Source organism: Dreissena polymorpha, chromosome 1 (assembly GCF_020536995.1).
Source record: "Dreissena polymorpha isolate Duluth1 chromosome 1, UMN_Dpol_1.0, whole genome shotgun sequence".
NCBI lineage: Eukaryota > Metazoa > Mollusca > Bivalvia > Myida > Dreissenidae > Dreissena > Dreissena polymorpha.
The window spans coordinates 575,768-596,897 of NC_068355.1; the positions used below are offsets into that span (position 1 = coordinate 575,768).

Sequence of the window (21,130 nt, forward strand, 5' to 3'; positions counted from 1 at the left end):
ACCTTTGTTTAAGATTATCATATTATAACTGTGTATCAAATATAAAACCAAACATAACTAACATTCCATATAGCGAGAGGCTAACATGTATGCTGAATGATAAGAGACTTATTTATAAATCTGCATTGTTCATCCAAGATTGCTACATGAAACGATCGGAAGCATTATATGAATCCGACTTAAATTAAAACAAATCAATATGTAAATTATATTACCTATTGTAAATAATATTAGTTATTTCTACGTGAACTTTTGTTAATGATTAAAACGTGGACTTACAATCATAGTATTGCAAGTTGCTATACTATGATTGTAAATCCACTTTTTAATTATTAACAAAAGTTATTCATCTAAACTATCCATGTTTATACTTTAAACAATTTAACTCTTTTTATTTTCGTGATCTTTACTGCACTATTTTGATGTAATTTTATGACTACACCGATAACATGTCAACTTAGTGACTCGTAAGCCATGTATATGGCTGGGTAGTACAATGTTTTGTAAATAGTTTTGCTTATTATAACATTGATCGTATTATTACTGTAAATACCAATGTTTAATAATGAACTATGCGTCACTTTAATAAAATATACAACTACTACACACCGATTGACGGGTTGCATGCGCTTACCCTGGACATAACTTATAAGTGAAACACGCAATGGACAATAACTTCCTGCATTCCCCTCGTCTAGTTTGGCGTTGACATATGATGCCCATTTATGCATCCATTTAGGTAGAGATGATATTGAACTTGATGTAAAACAAAGATGAATTAATATTATCCTAAGTAATCTATACTTTGTGACATAAATGTATCGAGTTATGACGTTTGTATTCTGAAACAGGGTTATTTGATCTTATTTCATTGCACCAATCCATACTTTACCAAATTGTATGTGCTTAGATTACAAGAGCGTGACGAAAATAGCACAGAAGGCATGAGTAAGTCATGCCGGTTTAAGGGCAGATGGAGTCCCATTATCAGTCTACTGAAATAGCAGTTGTTAACAAACATTATATGAAAATGAATTCTTTCTAACATGCGCTTGTAATTTATTTAAGGCAAGTTGAAAAGTACATAAGGAATACACGGCAAAATATATAAAACAACATTACACATAATATGATTAAAGCTAGAAAATCCGCCTCCAAACATTCCACACAAAATCTGGGGCGCGCCGAACAAAATATTTCGGCCAAAATCGAAAATCAAATTATATAAAAACAATATAATTGCATTTACATGAAAAGCCATAAACGAAAATATACATTCCAGTTGCAATTTGATTCATTAAAAGTTAATATACGTCATAGCAACAGCGTAAGAACTTCCTAAGGAAGTGATTGCAAGTTTTAACTTAATTCCTTCTTGTTTACACGATGTAAGAAATAAAAATATCATATGCGTAGTACACATTCCTGATTATCGTAATGTATAAGCGGAAAACGCCATACCGCATTGTGTGAAATGGCCGATTATATATCTTGTTTGGATATTCATACATTGATATCCAAAACGAATTGTATTATGTTAAAGTATATCAGAAATAGTCATTTAAGCCGAACATTAATAATATTGATTCGACGAAACGTTTTTATAAAATGACTGTAAAAAAAATATATTTTAAGTATCAAAGTATTTAATAAACAGGACACATTGTTTGCTTTATCATCAGAAATGCATGAATGAATTGTTTTCACGACATAATTAAGTGAGCGAAAACAATACACTATGCTGCATGAATAATAAATACAAGAAACAGGCAACATGAACAAACTTTATTTGCGTTATATAAATACTATAACTTGATGATAACAACGATATAATAAGTATGAAATATGTTAAAGTACGTCGCAAATACAAAAAGCATTTAACATTAAAACTTATAAGAACACAATCAGAGCGCCATCAATTATAGATAAACCAAATATCTCAATACAAATTGGCGTGTATTATACTATTGAAATATTTTGTAATATTCTAATATCGTATCGTTATCATTTTACAATTTTCAAAATTCCTCAATGGCAGACATTTACTTCCTTGGTGAGATATGTTTTAACTTAAATATTGATTATGTAAATTATCTTTTCAGTCCCAAATTGTTCTTCGGATACTGTATATGTTTTCTCTTAAACTATCCCATTATTAAATGAAATTTGGCAGTGTGTGTGTACCGCTACAAGTACTGAGCATTGTTCTTGTAATGTGTATTTCAGAATTTTGTGCAAAATGGAGCACCGCTGTACATATTTCTTTCATATTATTATCATATCATAGCTTTCCAGTATAATAAATCATATCTTCTACAGTACTGTTGAACAGCAGAAGTATCTCAGAAGCATCTCAATAGTAATGATAGTTACACAGAGGGCGTAATCACAGGATAGTCAAGATGGCGACGTCCATACCGAGACAGTTATTTTTCGCCGTTTTATACCCTTTATTACTTCTGTTTATTTTTTAAATGACGCTCACTTTTCAGCCATATCAGTAAAAAGGTGATAAGCGTTTATTTCGTATTTAACTTCGCTTTATATCTCGACTCTACGCAACGCAAATTTTCTTAGTGGAGCCCTAATTAGGTCATCCCGCTAAGAAATTTCGCACCGATTAAAGTCGAGATATACAGCGAATATTACTATGAAATAAAAGCCAGTAACTTTCTTCCTAATATGGCTGGAAAGTAAGCGGAATAAAAAATAATAATACAAGTAATAAAGGGTATGAAACGACGAAAAATACCTGCATCGGCATGGACGTCGTCATCTTGTCTGTCACGTGATTACCCCCTCTGTATAACGTACAATATAAAATGCGTATAAAATTAACATGTTAAAGACCATAATAATATCATCATCGCCTCTATGTCATTCACTCTGTAAATACTTTTGTTATTCCATAAGGCTTAGCAAATTTGAGGTATGGTTAATGCTTAACTTGCTGCAACAAAACAGTCGAATAATTAGTCGAATACTGAGTCAATGACAAATAAAGTTACTGATTGCCCTTTAATTGTTCAGCGACTTACTTTGCCCACCGTCCGCCACAGTAATTGAGAGAATTATCCGGGCTGCGTTTAATGGCAAGAACAACTATACTCGCAGAGAATGCGTTAATTAACATGTTAAGAATGAATGCTTTACATTTTGCTGTAAACGATTGATTATTCAATTTCAAAATTAAAATGGCTCGTAGCCACTTGTCACTTCCCGATCTGAAGCTTCGGAAAACACGAGGTTTCGCGGTAGCGATCCTTAAGAGCGCACGGATATTTTCATAAAGTTTTAACAAAATGCCGCGGTAGACACCACCGTTGGCCAACGTGGAATTTTTTTCTTCTGACACCTACAGTAACGTTTGTGAAAAAAATATATAAAAAGAAATATCAATATTATTTGTTAAAACACTTTAACACTTTGAAACGTGTAGTTTTCATTTGCTTGTGTATACACAATGCATGTGTTGTGTCAGTCTTACACTTATGCATGACACGTATGACATCGTGAGATTGTATAATGGTTACGAGCTGAAGTGTATTTTCAAAAGGTCAGGGTATTGATACACGACAGAATGCCCTTGAGCAATGCTAACGTTGCAACACGAACGCCGATTTATCATTTCATACCACAGTGGAGTGGATTGATTCAGTACGGGACGTAGTAATATGCACCGGTGTCCCACAAATGCCCCACGCCATCAAGGCTTAGGGAAGCGATGTCCTAACATTATTGAGTCAATCAGCAGAAATGTAACATTTGCACACAGCTTAATCGGGTTGCGTTACATATTGTTCGCTCAAAAATATTATAATAAAGCCGTGTACGCTATTATTATACTTAACAATTATCACAAACTATTTACAGTGAAATAGAAAGAGTATAGCTATATACCATTGCGTGTATAATTCAATATGAATACTGCTTCCTATTGTCCTATTGGTTACATATATTTTTGATTAAACTGATGTTATTCATGCATGAACCGATGGACTGTACCTTTATCCAATCATTTCCGGTCTGTAGCCTTTAAATATTCAAAACTGTTTCAATATAATTTCCAACGTGGTGGACATGACATTTGTAATATTGTAATTTACGGATATGATTAAGACATCTCAACTATTTATACTGTGTTTTTCACGATGAACATGATGCAAATAGGTTTTCTTGACACTAGTTTCATAGTATAATAACATGCGCTAATAGTAACATATATTATTATCTGCAAACATGGGTTTTGTAGCATTTGATATTTGTTTAACATAACCTTAACAATATTTGCAGATCGTCAAGATAGCGGACTAAACTTCTTCTATTTTTCATATTGTAAACCGCGCCGGATGGAGATTCTCCATTTGAATACTAAAATATGTATTGCCTATATTAAAAAATAGGCACTTCTGTTTTGCTTGCCTTTTCGCACATAAATTGAATACAGATGTGTAGTTCGTATTGTGAAATAACTCTCTTACATCAAAGAAATTTAGGTCCATTTATGGTTAGTGCATTGTATGAAATAAGTACAATGATGTTTGTAGAAATTTAAAAAAAAACGTTCAGAAATATTACACTTATTATATACCGTGTACATTAAAATTGCATAATGGAACCGACGAAGCTGCCATAAGTAGCTATATTGTTTTAGAAAGGTTGAAATATGTGTATATAGTAGTTATTATGGAGTGGAAGAGTATAAAATTAAGCATATATTGGCTATATTAACAAAAAGCAAATTCTTATTTAACCGAAACAAATCTAAAATGAATAGCCCAATATCAACATAAAAGAACAATAAGTATTACTACCAAACAATTGTTGAATACTACCAAAACGAAATATTGGTAACCTCTTCATTCCAAACAATATGACATGCACAGTAGTTCTATAAAGTAAACGTACTGATAATGTAAATTATACTGGATTATTGTATGTAGTTAAACACATAAATAATCATGTTTTAACAAGTATAACTAAATGTCAAGAAGTAACTCTTCTTTAAAATGTTATTGTAATCCTCAAATAGCAATGTCATACTGTTTTAAGAAAATGAGAATGATCCATATTAAAGTCTTATATCATAACACCTTGTCTTACGTGCAGTAAACATGATCATAGTTCTAACAAGTTGTTTCCTTGGTGTGGATAACAGAGATCTTACGGTTGTTATTAATGTGTGCATGATCACTATTGTTCCATTTGATTGGCTTGCACTTGTCTACATAAAAAATACGCTTGAATGTGTTCCGAAACTTTTCGCTGAACCAACAGTATATAATGAAGTTGAAAGAAGACCTTAGGACTAGAAACAATACGGTTACATAGGTCATTGTGTTAAAGTGCGAAAATATAACGTTTGGAAAGAGTCCCTTAAACATAGTTAGAAGAATGTATGGTCCTTGACACACGCCGGACACAATCACAACCCAAATAAGCATCACAGTAATCCTCTTTTCCTCACACGAAATGATGGTCTGTACATTAGAGTCGTTCGCCAAATGGTAACGCAAGTACTTGGTTGAACGGTGGATTTCTAGAATCAGTAATATGTTAAAAACAACAACCAAGGTAATTGGGGCAATGGCGAGTAGAAAACAGTTCAACCAGCTGTAAACTTTTCGAAACTCTTGATTTAGCCCTACCGTTGTCATTACTATTTCAGGCACCTCCTTTTGTACGCAAGGGTTCCAGTAAAACTGAATTTCGTATCTAAATATTTCCACGATATGATACAGAGTTGCAATCGAGATGATGCATATAATGATAATCCTGGCACGTACAACGGTACACCGTGTTATTGCTCGCAGAGGATGACAAATAGCAATGTATCGTTCCACTGTTAACATAACGGTCAGCCAAACAGAGGCCAACAGGAAAACGGCTATGAGGATGTTCCCGTATGCCATTATCACCAGGTAATAGAGATGTCCCACACGTCCAAGCCTTGTATCGAAGATACGCACGCTCATCACAATTAAGAACAACATGTCAGCCACTGCCAGAGAAATAAGGTAATTGTTTGTCGAGGTCGACATGCTTTTGTGACTCAGGACAATTATTGTCAGAATAATACCGATGATACCAAATATACATATAATAGGCATCAAAATATGCATACAGAGTTTGTAACCTGGAATACTCTCTGTTAGACTTTGCATATCGTAATGACAAATGTTATTATAATGCATCGAGTTATCATTGTAATCGTATGTGGCATTCAGGTTTTCATCCCTAAAAGTCATGTTCGTGATATTTAAGAGATGTGGATATTGAATTGTCATGTTGTTTATCATTTGCAGAACGTCATCGAAGTAATAATCACCCATATTAACGTCGGAATATTGTTCCTCTTGATCTTGATTGGGAAATCCTGGACTCTGTACTTTGGACTGTGGAACATTCATTGAATACAGCATTCACATTTACTCTGCAAATAGACAAAAGTCAAAAGATTATATGTTAAACGGACATCGTTGAATGAGCACTATCATGAACTAGTATAATGATTTAGGTGAACATGATTTTTTAAACACGAATTATGTCGCATGTTCTCTTATATATTTTACCAAAGACACCATTGAACGTTTAATAATATAAATCAAAACTGATTAAATACAGTGAGTATTAGTATAATATGTAACAACGCTTTTTGTCAAGTAATTGCCATTATACAAGCATTTAATAAGATCTTCTGACCTTTTTGCTCTTGCTTAATTGTTTATTTTTCTGATGACATTTTTAAACTGATTAGCCAAACATTAACTTAAGGTAATTTATTTTTTATGAATAACATTTAAGTTTACCCCTGCTGATTTTGCAAGATATTCTTAATAATAATAAATAAAGTGCTCTGTCTTAAATATTAAAATCCCAATATTTACCTTAAACTACTTGAACGTTCTCATGTGTGAATTTGTAATTTTGTAGGATACATACATCTTAAACGTGACTGTTAATAGAACAATGCACATATACGTGCAATACAGTTCCTTGCGCTTAAATTATATTCGGTTTGACACTGTGAAGGTTCATGCTATTTTCATACCATCTTATCGACATCCTCATTTGTATTAATAAGCAAAAACATGAAACTTTACATATCTTCATCGTTATTTGTGAACAACGTGAAGCTTAAACATTTTGAAACACAGCATTCACTTTTAACTGTATAGGAACTCATTTGGTTAATCTATTATCGTCCTTAATGTTAATTGTACTAAACTGCCGCATGTGTTCATGACATAATCAGCTTTGAACACTGTTTTATATGAACAGCTTAATATTTAATTTGTATCAGACAAAACTTAAAGGTCTTAATCATCCAGCGATCGTAATGACAGTTTATACCATTGTTCATGATTTTATTAAAAAATAAAGAGAAGTAATTGATTAGTAAAAGTATGCAAACATATAGTGTGCTTTCACTAATTGTGATGTGTTATGTACACACAACTCAAAATGTTAATGATCGTATCATGTTTGCATTGGTATAATGATATATTACATGACTGTAAGAACTATTTGAGCATCAATAACCTTGCCTAGTTTTTTATCATCACATTGCCTCGTGTATTTGACTGAGTGTTTATTGTTTTTGTTTCTTTAAAATAATGTAATATAGCTCGAAGCAGCTCAGGTTGGATTGATATGCATTATTGTAATTGCCTGAAATTTGTTTGCCTGTGTGGAAATTTCGCGTGTCATTCCTTCTAGGCGCGCATACCATATTACGACTTTCATAATGGAGACTCATTATCACGAACTTTCGGTGTTAAAGGGAACTGTTCACACATGTTTCACTTGTGTTGACGTATTTGATAAAATGCCTTATCTCGATAGACTTAATTTTTTTTTTTAACAAATCTAAGCTTCGTCGGTATTCGAATAGGATCAAAATGATATCCTGACAGGTGCTAGAATTAGTACGCTTTTGCGCTGATGTAAGATATTCACGTGTTGGCATTACTAAAATAAAACACAAATAGGCGCCCTATATTATTTAAATAATTCAATCGTTTCGCCTGTGTAAGATTTTATCATTTTATCGATTTCAATCGCGTGTGTTAAATAAATCATTATCTAGTGTGTGTTTGCTTTTTTTTGAATATGTGACAACACCTTGGGAACTTGTCTATTCACCAATCCGCGGAAAAGTCCCTTTACGTTAAAATACATGAATTGAGATGCAGTCATACCTATAGAACATTCTTATGAATTATCATAATAGTATTGGCGTTTGATTGCAATTACACAGACATATAGTGTTTTTTTCCATTAAATATTTGTGTATATCTCTGGCCAACAGGTGTGTTAGGATGGATACTAGCTTTTAAATTAATCAATTTTAAGGTTTCGAATTGTTGTATGTATTGCTCTGTTTTATAAAGACAAGTTGTTTCACATAAAAGCCCGGCAGTGTCAATAAGAATTTCCATTCTGATATCGTTTTTGTGGTTTCATTATTTCTATGTATCAAAAGGATAACAAAATCCTCTTCAATATAATGGCAACCTTGACGTGTTTCTTGTAGCCAAAAAATATACCTAAAAATATGTTGTTTTTTAAATTATAGACAAGACTTATGTAGTATGAGTTTAAAAATAATGTATAACGCACCAGTATTAAGCATATTCTGAGTTGTTAGTTCAATTTTATAAAATGAACTTTCTCAGCAGGCAAGAAGTTATTAAAAAAATATCTACAAAATTTCGAACATAATCAATCTAGGTAGTAAGAGATGTAGTTTCATCCAGAGTCGATACGACACAAATTGTACCTATAATTTAATAAGTTTGTCAACTCGCTTTGTAATATACTATACTAAATGAAAGTGCATTTGTGCTAAGATAATGGTTTTTTTTGTGGTTCAAAGATTGGTGGTTACGGCCACTGAAAGAATTTAAGAATTCAGTCCGCGAACAAATTGATCATTCCTTCTTAAATGCTAAAAATAAGGGTAGATATGAGTACAAGGTTTAGATAATAAAAAAATGTAAATGTCAGATTTAATGGAAAATGTTCCCTTGCGCTACATGCTGCAGCAAAAGACTTGAAACATTTATCAGGACTGGACTTAAACCCTTGTTAGATCTTTTTCTTATTTTCACAATCATGGAGTATGCGTGCCACAGAAAACTAATGACGTGCGTATTTTATAGTTGGCATGTGATGTAGGTATATAAAAGTGAAAAGAAATCAACAGCGGGACCGATATGTTTCACGCGAATGATTATTTAGAAAATAATGTTTGACAGACACGAAGTTATGTTGCTTTAAACAAAACATGTCATATTTGAAATGTTGTCGCGCGTTACTGAAAATTAAGTGTCGTTAGAACAGTAGAGTTTGCTTCACAACAAATTATTATAAATTATAATTATGTATGTTGAACCGGATGTAGGAGTGTAGTCAAAAGAAACAGCGTACTAGTATTTGCCTTTCTTTAAAATTCCATTCAAACATGTACATGATATATATTAGGTTTGTTTGAATACAAATGATTTTTATTTTCAGTCAATAACCATGCAAATTATTATCGGTGGCTATTTTTGGTACAATTTTCATCAACGGAGTAAAGGGCATCAATACGGACTTCAGTCTTGTTTCCGTCTGGATTTTAATTTTAAACCATTTCATGTGTAATGTATCTTAGTCATTAAAGAAGCAATTTGAAAAATATTTTGGAAATATCAGATTTTTTGTATATGCCTGTTTGCAATTTAATTGTCTTATGAATAATATATTACGCTCTGAAGTTTTGATTACGTGTTAAACGTCTAATAAAAAGTATATGTATATATATATATATACTAGTTGCACGAATATTGTTTTAAAACTACTTATAGGGATCATATCATTAAAACCTGGTCATAAATCCGCCTATTAATTATTTCATGAAATTCTCGGATTATTTGAACGACCCCATTGTTATACCGAATGATTTTAATGAAAACAAATAGCCTATACGATTTCTTGATATTTCAGAAATAAATATTAATCATCTATTTATAACAGCAGCCACTAATGTCATTCATTCAATTATAGTATCTCAACACTGTTCGTTAATTTATAAAGCTCCTTATTTCCCACGGGTGCTATATCTGCACTGCAATTTGTGCTAATGACTTCAGGGTGGATGTCGGTACGATCTACTGTTAGTAATAAGAAAGGGAATAAGTATACATATATATGACTATTCATATTTGTAAATTTCAGTCATGACTTCATTATGTCTTCCCCACAAACGTGTAGGGTGCTATATCTATGAATGCTGTCAGTTGGATTGTTTGCAGTTTTGCTAGTTGTTCTTGCAATATTTGGTGTCCGGCTCATTACTACACTTTGCATGATTGAAATTAAAAACAATGACCAAAAGGCAATGTCGTTATCATGACGCCTAGACGCGTGAAAATCCACGTCGCTCGCTTACATGTCAAGTTCACAGTTGACATGTGAAGAGTGTTCCAAGTTTTAACATATACAGAGTTATGTCCAGACAATAATAAAACATATTAGCACATTAAGACTAAATGTCATGACAACTTCTTAATGTTTTCGCACTGCATTTAAAGGGTATTTATTTGATTAAAAAAATAAAACTGCTCGAACGGTCAATGTATGACGACGATGTTTCACGGGCAATACTGTATATGCACTAAGTAATCTTCATACATTGAGATCATATGACACACAGTATTCGAAATCGTATGCATAGAAGTATGTATGATAACACGTTGTGCCATCTTTTCGTATACAAGTATTTATTTCAAACAAACAAGCATCGCGATGCATAAAATGTCATACATCAGATGTAATATGCACATGTACGTATGGGTATTAAGAAGAAAGACAAGGTCTAATATACTTATTCTCCCTCGGTATATATACAGTTGCATGTTATCGGAAGAACATACTTGGATTTTAAGTGCTTGAGCAAAAGTAACAGTATGGCAGTATTGTTTAATACAAATAATATAATAACTTTTTAATGATAAAGACACTAAAGTGGCAAAAGTTAAATTAAAAAAAATAGATAAGAAAAAGCGTTTGGGAATCGTTCAGTAGCAAATGCATTTATCAAATCGATAAGTATAAGATATAAATTTGTGAACTGCATCAGCTGTTTTAGTATCGGTTGAGTAATCACAAGTGTTTTGTCCATTCATACAAGTTCCAATCCAGGCGACATCATAGAAGGCTATTGTGTTTAAATGTTTGCCGCGAAATAATAGATATTAACCTCATTTAAAATAGTGATGTAACGTCAATTCATGAAGTCCTCATGTTTGCCGCGAACTAATAGATATTAATCTCATTTGAAATAATGATGTGACGTCAATTCATGAAGTCCTCATATACTTAATGGGGATGTCATTTTGTTGGCTGTTAATCGTATGTAAAATTAAAGAGCGTCTTTTGTCGTATAAAAAAATGACGATCGATCTCTGTTAATGAGACTATTGAAGGAATGGATCGATTTAGCATTTTGAACATAATCAAGAAGATTATGATTTTCAAATACAGATGAAAGGAATTTTTAATGCAGTGATTTTCGAGCTTGTTTGAAGATGTCACACATTTCTTAGCAAGTTATTCTTACCGGATTCAGGTGGTGCGGATAAAGTAGATTATCGGAGGTTCGGTACATTGCTACACTTAAGTTTTTACTTTACTATTATTTTATGTTTGTTTACTTTAACCTTTAGATTTCTCATCCTACCTTATTAATAAAGCAACATAAATACCAAAAAAAATCTACGAATATTGCGTAAAATAGTTCGTAAACTAAGGATAACCCATTCCCTATAGCAATAGCAAAAATGTAAACGCTAGATGAAGCATGGTAATATAGATTCAACGAAATACAAACATTTACGAGCAAACGCGAGATTGGCTTCGGGCATCCCATGAGAACAACGTCGTGCTTCCGTCGCTGCCCGAAGCCAATCTCGCATTTGCTCGTAAATGTTCGGAAATAGTCGCGGTATTTTCACATGGAATATATTATGCCACACAAAATTTAAACGAGCATTTTGTATCTCGTTAAATCAATGTAACCATACCACATCTTGCGTGAAATTAGGGCTATTTTTATAAGGAGCAATATTTTAATGTTTGAACTTTATTATTCGAAATATTTTACCAAATATTTGTTGATTTTGAGTCCTAATGGGCTTTTAAGATTTTAGCAGGAGCTTAAACGGCTACATTCAGATGTTATAATTTTTTTGAAAATGTTTCGCGATCAAGATTAAATTCTCCGGATTCCATTTCAACGTCATATATCACGTTTACAAGCGTCTTATGTATCAATGCCAAAATTCCTTGGACAAGTCGATAAATGGTTATTGTTATAAAGCCATACACAGATCATACATATTTACCGTTTTAACACATGCCTATGAAACAACATAGGCGCCTTATTCAAGAGCCGACCACAATAACTTATTCAAATAAATTGTGCGCAATATTTTGAATTCCCTTAAATCACCAAGCAATGTAAATAAATGGAAAATATTTTCGAACCGAGATATACCATTACATTGATTTACAATTCAGATTGATAGATATAACACAAATATAAAGTACACAATCCTTGATGAGATTATGATTAAAAGAGCAAAGAGAAATCACACCGTTTAAAAGCGTAAGAACAAACGCCTTCAGCAATTTGCATTTATCTATTTGGTCGCAATGCTTCATTTAAAGTTCAAATCAACCTTAGCGTATCTGACCTCGGATCTAGCACGGAACGAAGTCACAATCTGTTTATTTTCTAGATTTGTTATCTCGTATAATTCTTGAAAAGTGCAACAACTTACAGCTGGTAAATGTGGCGTCACTGGCTTTGAAGTTTATACGCTGTAAAATCCTAACTTTCATTTCTCTAGGATTGCCCTGGAACTTCAGTAATTATAGCATACACTTGATAATACTACGTATATGTGTGTAGGCAATGGATGTTATTTTGTAAGATGATTGATTTAACTAGGAGACACAATAACTAAATATAAAAAACAGAGTGTGAGATATAAAATGTTATCTATACTGATTATCATAATCAGCATATTAAATTAATGTTGTCAGCATAACATTATTTTTGACAAGAGCAGGTATTTCCATGATTTGCATTTGAATTAAAAAAAAAACATTTGAGTGCAAAGGAAATGTGTTTTTCGGAAAGATCTTTGGCATTGAATCAGCAACCAATATATGAAAAATATATTGACACAAGTGTCAGCAATATGTTTGTTTTTTCAAAGGAATTATGACACTTTTGTGCCAGCCAAATGTTTCTAAGCAGGAAACGTATTATTTATTTCCGTTTTTTTTTTCTTGACAAGTTTAAATCCAGATACCCGCTCCATAAAGTTTTTAATATATATATATATATATATATATATATATATATATATATATATATATATATATATATATATATATATATATATATATATATATATGCATTCACTATAAATGAGATACTATCGTTGTGTAATTTATTAATTTATGCTTTAATTTCATCGATATTGTATTAATAACAAAACAATAACAAATCATCAAAAAATGTATTTTCTGATTATTTTAATTTTCTATTAAGGTGCCTGTTTTAGGATACTTTAAATTATTTTGTGCCATGATTATTGCATTGGTAGGGTCAATTAGAGGTCTTCTGAACTACATTTCTCAGCCCATGTTTCTTTTGCACAATAATATACTATATAAGAAGCACTGACACGCAAACCAGTACTTTCAATTACACATAGGAAATTGATTCTGCTCATTATCAAATATTGGTTATGGGCTTTGTCAGTGGTCTCACGTGATTATCCAGAAGACAATGTTGTAAATCAACAATACTATGCAATTTGTACACAAATCTTGCCTTAAGTAAGTTTACAAATATAAGTTGGTATAAACTTGTTTATTTCTATAAAATATGAGATCATTTTTAACCTTCAATCTTTTTGCCCAGATAAAATGCCTAAACTCTTTTTATGTAAATTATCTGCACCATTTTCAGAATTAAATAGTTTTAACGATTATATTCACATGATCTTTTAATTGTAATAATGGTAAAATCGAATGTATTTCCCCTTAATAATGTAATATACTAAACAAGAGTATGGCTTTGTGAAAAAAATCGTCTTTTAAATAAATGCAATTATTAGCTGATTAAATCGGTAAAAAATAATCGCCACCCGTATTAAAAAATAGTTGTTGTGAAAAGCTCTAATATCCTGTAATTGGACGTATGAAACAAGCAACGGGTACACTTTCCACAAGGACAGGTTAATAATGGCATCTTGAACAAAGGTCATTTCGTGCAGCTGTCAGCAGTACCATGTAGTTGGAGTAAATACTGGTTCTAACGTTATTATTAAATCATAGAATAACAAAGACATATGTTTATCAACTTAGTTATACGACGTGCCCCAATCATGATAAATAGCACACCGCTCATTAAACTGCTTTGATAATGACAAATAATTGGTCTTTTAAGTAGGGTTTAAGTGTTATTATTGGTATAAATATATGAATGAATGAAAGCAAATTGCAACAGAAATTTATTTTTGGATAACTAATCGTGCCTTTACTGCCGCTGTAAGAACATTCGTATGCCGCAGCATTGAAACGAAAAGTTCCTAACTTAGTTTAAATATATTAAAGGAAAAAAATGATTCTGCTTTCGACTAGCATAGTTCGGTCAGTATTCGGTGGTGCAAATGTGTATGCTTTCCTGTTAGGGACTTGAACTCGCCTGATATTCCTGCATAGTTTTATTTGTTAAGCTAAAGAGTGTAAGTATTTGAATAAGTCGTAAAATATGGATACATATATAATCTTTGTCAAAAATATTCACTCTTTTATCGAACATTTAGCCTTAAAGGGGCCTTTTCACGTTTTGGTAAATTGACAAAATTAAAACAAAATGTTTCAGATTCGCAAATTTTCGTTGTAGTTTTGATATTTGTAAGGAAACAGTAATACTGAAGATTTACCATGCTCTAAAATATCCATTATATGCATCTTTCGACGATTTAAAATCCTTACAATTATAAAGCGTTGCAACGCGAAACGATTGAATAATTTGGAGAGTTCTGTTATTGTCGTTATATTTTGTGATACTACTATGATTGCTTATATGGATTATAAAATTAATTCAATTGTATGAGCACGGATGGCCGAGTGGTCTAAGCGATATAATTTTACTCCAGGGGTCAGTGGTTCGAGCCACTTTCTTTCTTTAATGTTATTCTTGTTTTATACTGAAGCTTTTTAGACCCAATGTTTACATTCATCAATTGAAAGCAATAAATGATAAACTTCAATACATGCCAAAATCTGTGAAAAGGATTTAATAGGGGTTTTTTAAGTTTTATTTTAATTGAATACGTTTTACATGCTACTCAACAAAGCAATTGCATATTTACTTACCACCCTCTACCGAAAAACTTGTTTTTCAATTTCAATAATATAACACATATTTAAACATCGAGAACTGTCTTACTTTTAAGCATAATAAAACACATGTAAATACTTACCTTTATTTCTATTCCTGTTGTTTGTTTGAGCAACTTAAAATATATCAATTTTTGAAGGTGAATCTTAAAATTGGTTTACTCTGAAACATCCAACTTGAAATGTCGTCCGCAATTGAAAATATCCATTTACATTCTCTTAACCTCATAGTTTAATGTTTTCTACAACCTACTCAATTACGCACTTCACAACTGATGTCATTATATATACCTTTCCAGTATTTAACTGAACACATCGTCGGTTTCGCACTCAATTTATCTCGGAAGGATAGATCCGATGATTACGCTCGTCCTTACAATAATAACGGGCTCGCATTGTCTTGGAAGCAACAACTAAGCGTTTATTAACTTCCTCGATATCAGATAAATCACACACTGCTAGAAAAATTTTATTTGGCATACTTTTATATAAGTTTTATTAACAAAGAACAGTTCGACATCCGTCTCGTTTCACACAATTGTCGTCACTGCTGGATACTTGATAAACATCCAGAATATCCTTCCACAGGCAAACGCCCAGTAAATATTTCTTCCATCCCAGCTCAGTTATTGAAAAACAAATAGTATACAAAGTTCTGTAATGATAGCCGAAACTCACAGAAATGCTGCTTATATGTTGCGGTAACTCCCTTGATTTCAAACAGGATCGGGATTGATCAGAAAACAATTGTAAAGTGATACATCTGAGCGGATGAATGTGAGATTAGACTACTGCCAGGCAAAACGGAATATATTGGTAATTAAATGATCTAATTCTGAGAATGGTCAGGTATGTTAGGTATATTGTTAATATTTCAGATGTTCATTTACCATTTTATACGATTTAAAATTTAAAGTGGACACATACAAAACTTTATTCAATATTATTACAATATTTGTCAACATGTGTTTTTGTATATTCACTCTTGTCTAAATATTTATCAAATATCACATTACACGGACAATATTGCTTTGGAATTTGTGCAGGTACAATACATATGCGATTTCATTTACACGAATTTGTAGTTAACTTAAGGTGCTTCAATACCTACACCACATTGCACAAGGATATGAAACAGTAGATATGTTCGCAATACTAGTTGTTGATTGGTGATTATTACTTGTTTATTGCATCAATTAAAACGGGACCTGCTAAATGATCTTACCTCCAGTCAAAAGAAAGTGGAACGGTTTATCAAGTATGTGGCGCATTAATATGCGCTAACTGTCTTTCTTTTTCTGCAACAGACGATGTGTTCTCCATAGGGTAAGCTTGAACAGCGCATTAATTTATTTGTTTTACCATCAACAACGACACTTTCATTAGTCCCTTATACCCCCGTCACACCGGATTGGCGTCCTTACTGCGTCCTTACGGCGACCCAGGTCGCAGTGAGGACGCCATAGACGCCAGAGGAACGCAGTAAGGACGCAAGAGGACGCAGTGAAGACGCCGAAAATTGCTCAGGACGCGAGCCCACGGCGACCACTTTGAACATGTTCAAAGTGGTCGCCGAAGTCCGGCGTTTTTACGGCGTTCTGTTAAGGACGCAATAGTCGTAGTAGGGACGTAGTAGGGTCGCTGTAAGGTCGCCATGGACGTCGTGTGGTCACCGCTCAAACCCACAGAAAATGATAATTGACTGCAAGGCGACCGTACGGCGACCCTATTGAGACTTTAGTACGTCCTTTGTACGTCTATTGCGTCCTCAGAACGACTATGGCGTCCTTACCGCGACTTCATTGCGTCCTTATGGCGTCTAGTGCGACCCTACTACTAGAGTCTTATAGTCATAATCAGTGTCTGGATATAATATGAGCATCTTGATTGCTTCCAAAATATTGTTTCAAAGGTCCGTTTGCTTTTCAAGAGAGTTAATATCCGATAACCGCCTGTTATTCTTTCTTGCATAAACTTAATGTTGCGCTAAACTTGCAAATTAGTATAAAGCTCAAATTATTTATTTGACAAAAACAACATGTATACGCATAAAACAGTATGTTCACAATTATCATTGTCTTCTGTAAGCAGCTATGTTCTCCTCATTTGTTAGAACGTTAACTAATTTAATCATATGTACACCATATCAACGCAAACTGCTGGCATATCTGTAAACATCCATGAATATTCCATCAAGCTATCAAAGGTTTTGTTTACAACTACCCTTATTGAAATCATTAATATATAATTATTGTTTTCCCTCTCCACTTCTTATAAAAAAACTATTATTTCCACGAGGTGCTATTTACAACAAAACTTAACGATCTTGTCAAAAGCCTGTTCGCGTTGATGGTTTTTGACAGATGCTATAGTCTTGTTAAAGTCTTCAGTTGTTTGCGTCGGCTGGCTTAGAAATTTGAAAATTATGATAAATGTTTGTCAGTGAGGATATTTTATGCCAAGAAATACAAATATCAGGGAGATAAACACAAAGGTTAATGGCCCTGTTTAAATGAACACATAATACAGAGTAGAGAGTATATGGGATCAGAGAGGTTTTTTTCTTATAGGTTAAAAACACAGAAAAACACGATCTTGATAAGTTTGTGGAGTTCTGTTTTAGGGTGTCTGTAGATAAGTATTATTGATGGAATTTATTTATTTTAAATGTTTCGGATTGGAAAAGAAAACAAAAGTAAAATTGTGTTGTTAACAATGACAGTGATACAAATCATATGAATGTTTGTAATACATATAAATCCTACATTTGAAATTATGATCTTGCATAAATTGGTGTCATATGTAACGAAAGGAAACTGCCTCAACATCCAAATCAAAATGAGGTGATATAGCTTTAAGCTTACAAGCGATACATGCGTTGACACAAATTTTAATGGCAACACCATAAGAACTATACATCATTGCATTCTTTCGCATGTAATGCTTTACAGCTTATTAATTAAGACGATGATCACACATCTTTTAAACGTATTTCTTGCACGTGTTTGTAGCGACAACTTATACCCGAATTTATGCTATCCTTATGCCTCGGTCACACTGTCACGAATCAGAGCTACGAACGAGCTACGAATAATTTTCGACAAAGTTCGCAGCTATCTTTACTGGACCGTGGCTCTCCATACTTGAATCGTGATCAGTCGTAGAAGTTTTTGGATGTCCGTAGCGACTCTTGACACATTTTGAACATGTTCAAAAAATTGCTACGAATATATCGACCGTAGCGTATCCGTAGCAGTCCGTACTTAACCGTACTGATCCGTACTAGTTCGTAACGACACCGTAGTCGTCCGTACCTTTTCGTAGGCCCAAAGATTTTCAAGGACTTCTACGGATTGATACGAAGAACTACGGAGCGGTACGGTTACGCTACGTATTAGCTACGATTATCCCACGGATATACTACGGAAAGCCACTGTTCTAGTACGTTGTACTACGGATAGGCAGGAATTTGCACGATCTTGTACGATGTACTACATTTCAGCACGAAACAGTACGGACATGTACGATCCACTACAATAAATTGCTACTGAAATACATCATTGAAATTATAAAGCAACCGTACTTGCATTTGTTGAGTTCACAATCCTGAACCACCAGCAAATTGCGTTTGCGATAAATTTGTTACACTTGGATATTGATATGGCACAAAATGCAGAGGCCGTAGTCGAGCTGCTTGACGATATGCACATAGGTAATAATGATTCAATATCGTATAACTAGTATAGCTTTGTGCAAAAGTTACCTATTTTGAAAATATAAGAATTTGAACTTACTAGTAATACATTTTTTTTATTTGCAGGTAAGTGTCTGCCTCATATGCCTTTTGAATCTTGCTCTTACTTTAACGTGATTAAATAATTGTTAAATTAATAGCCGACATAATAAAATACGAAATTAATCGTAATTTCCTAAGCATAATCTACAATTGTACATCAATAATTACATACTTTATCAGGTCAGAGAAGAAAAAGAAGTGGTGGATAAGAAACTGGCTTATAAGACGACCCGGGTCTTGGTTTTGGATGGAGGAGGTAGACTCTTCCCCAGACACGGCTGATTCCATTATTTCTGTTACGCGCTGTTGCTGTCGCTTGCATGTTCTCTTTCTGGGAGGCATTCTGTGTATGACAATACAAGAGGCTGTGGGTGCAAAGTTCAATCGTAGTTCGTTCCTACCTGCCCGTACCCGTCCGTCGCAATTCCCACTGCTTCGTAGCGGACCGTTCTAGTTCGTACTAACCGGTACTAGACCGTAGCTGATCCGTAGTTAGATCGTACTGATTTGCGTAGCATCGTACTTAATCGTACCATACCGTAGCGGATTCGTAGCTTGATCGTACCGATTCGTGGCGCTCCGTCTAAATCGCGTCGATCAGTAGCAGTCCGTACTTTTCCTTGTTCGTTTTTCAACATGTTGATGGTAGATTCGTTGTACTCCGAACTGAAATCGGAGCAGTCTACGAATTTTGACCATTTCGTAGTCATTCGTAGCCGATAAAATCGTAGCTCATTCGTAGCTCTGATTCGTGACAGTGTGACCGAGGCATTATATCTTTTTATTTTGTGACAAATATTTGATACTGTGTGCACGAGTTACTTTGAAAAAACAAGTACATGTTGCAAAATGCAGGAAACTGTTAGCTTGTAAACAATTGTTGGCATATAATGTCAGATTTATTTATGAATGAAATTGAAGAAAAACTTTAACAGGTACCTGCTTGTTAAATACTTACGAACTATATAAGCAATTGTTACTACCGTTATTTCAAATACATTTCATATTAAACTAATGTGCTATCGCACATTCTTTGCGCTGTACAATTCGTATCAGAAATATTTGTAGGCATTATGTAAAAACTAAAAGTTATTCAAAGGGCGTGACTTCATGCCAGGATTGTCGAGGATATTGCTCTTTGTTTCTTGAAAGCTTGGCGGCGTGTGATGGGCGCATCATTTGAACATTTACGTCGTCTTCAATCCCCCCCCCCAAAAAAAAAAAAATATTAAGCATAAAGCAAACTGAAAGATAAGATGGTTGGTGAGGTATTTATATGCGAGATTCTCTCCCAGAAAGAGAAAGGTTTTTGTTTGCTTTCTAAACGCCAGTATGTAATTGCATATCAAGACTCTTGCGCTACGAACAATAATCATTAATACAGTGCATGATAACTCGGACATGGACAATTAAATGAAGTGTTCCGGTGGGTTGTATCGTTCGAATGTGATTTCAACAGCCTGCATGGTAAGGTAAAAACAATTTCACAATATTCATCATCCCATTGGAACACCACAACAATGACACACATAAAAGGAATATTTTTTGGGATACAAAACAACATTATAAGTCAACAACGAATATGGAAAAGATTTAACAGTGTGGAATTCGATTTGGTCGTTTGTATTTTGTATATCAATAAACCAGTGATTATTTCACATAACGAAAGGTTTATAAAAACATTAATTATGTCGCCTTCTCAAATCAATAATTTTCCAAAAGATCAAACAAGCGAAATAAAAGTTTTAAAAGATCACTTCAAATGCGAGCACAAAGCGAAAAATATAATACATATTTTGTCCATATTCATTTACAATTTCTGTTAAATATATCCAAATAAACATAAAATAGAAAATATAGTGTTGA

General features: G+C 33.3%; 1 protein-coding gene across 1 annotated transcript; it reads right to left on the reverse strand.

Moving 5' to 3' along the window:
- Positions 1 to 1,073: 1,073 nt before the first annotated feature.
- LOC127868242 (sex peptide receptor-like) lies at positions 1,074 to 16,091 on the reverse strand. Its single transcript, XM_052409873.1, has 2 exons — positions 15,552 to 16,091; positions 1,074 to 6,433 (listed from the first exon to the last, which is right to left on the reverse strand). Exon 2 carries the CDS (start codon positions 6,420 to 6,422, stop codon positions 5,127 to 5,129), a length of 1,296 nt encoding a protein of 431 aa, XP_052265833.1. The 5' UTR covers positions 6,423 to 6,433; positions 15,552 to 16,091; the 3' UTR covers positions 1,074 to 5,126.
- Between the last annotated feature and the right edge of the window lie 5,039 nt (positions 16,092 to 21,130).

Excerpts from the sequence above, each read along its gene's own strand:
- LOC127868242 (XM_052409873.1), bottom strand. The coding sequence starts at position 6,422 with ATGCTGTATTCAATGAATGTTCCACAGTCCAAAGTACAGAGTCCAGGA.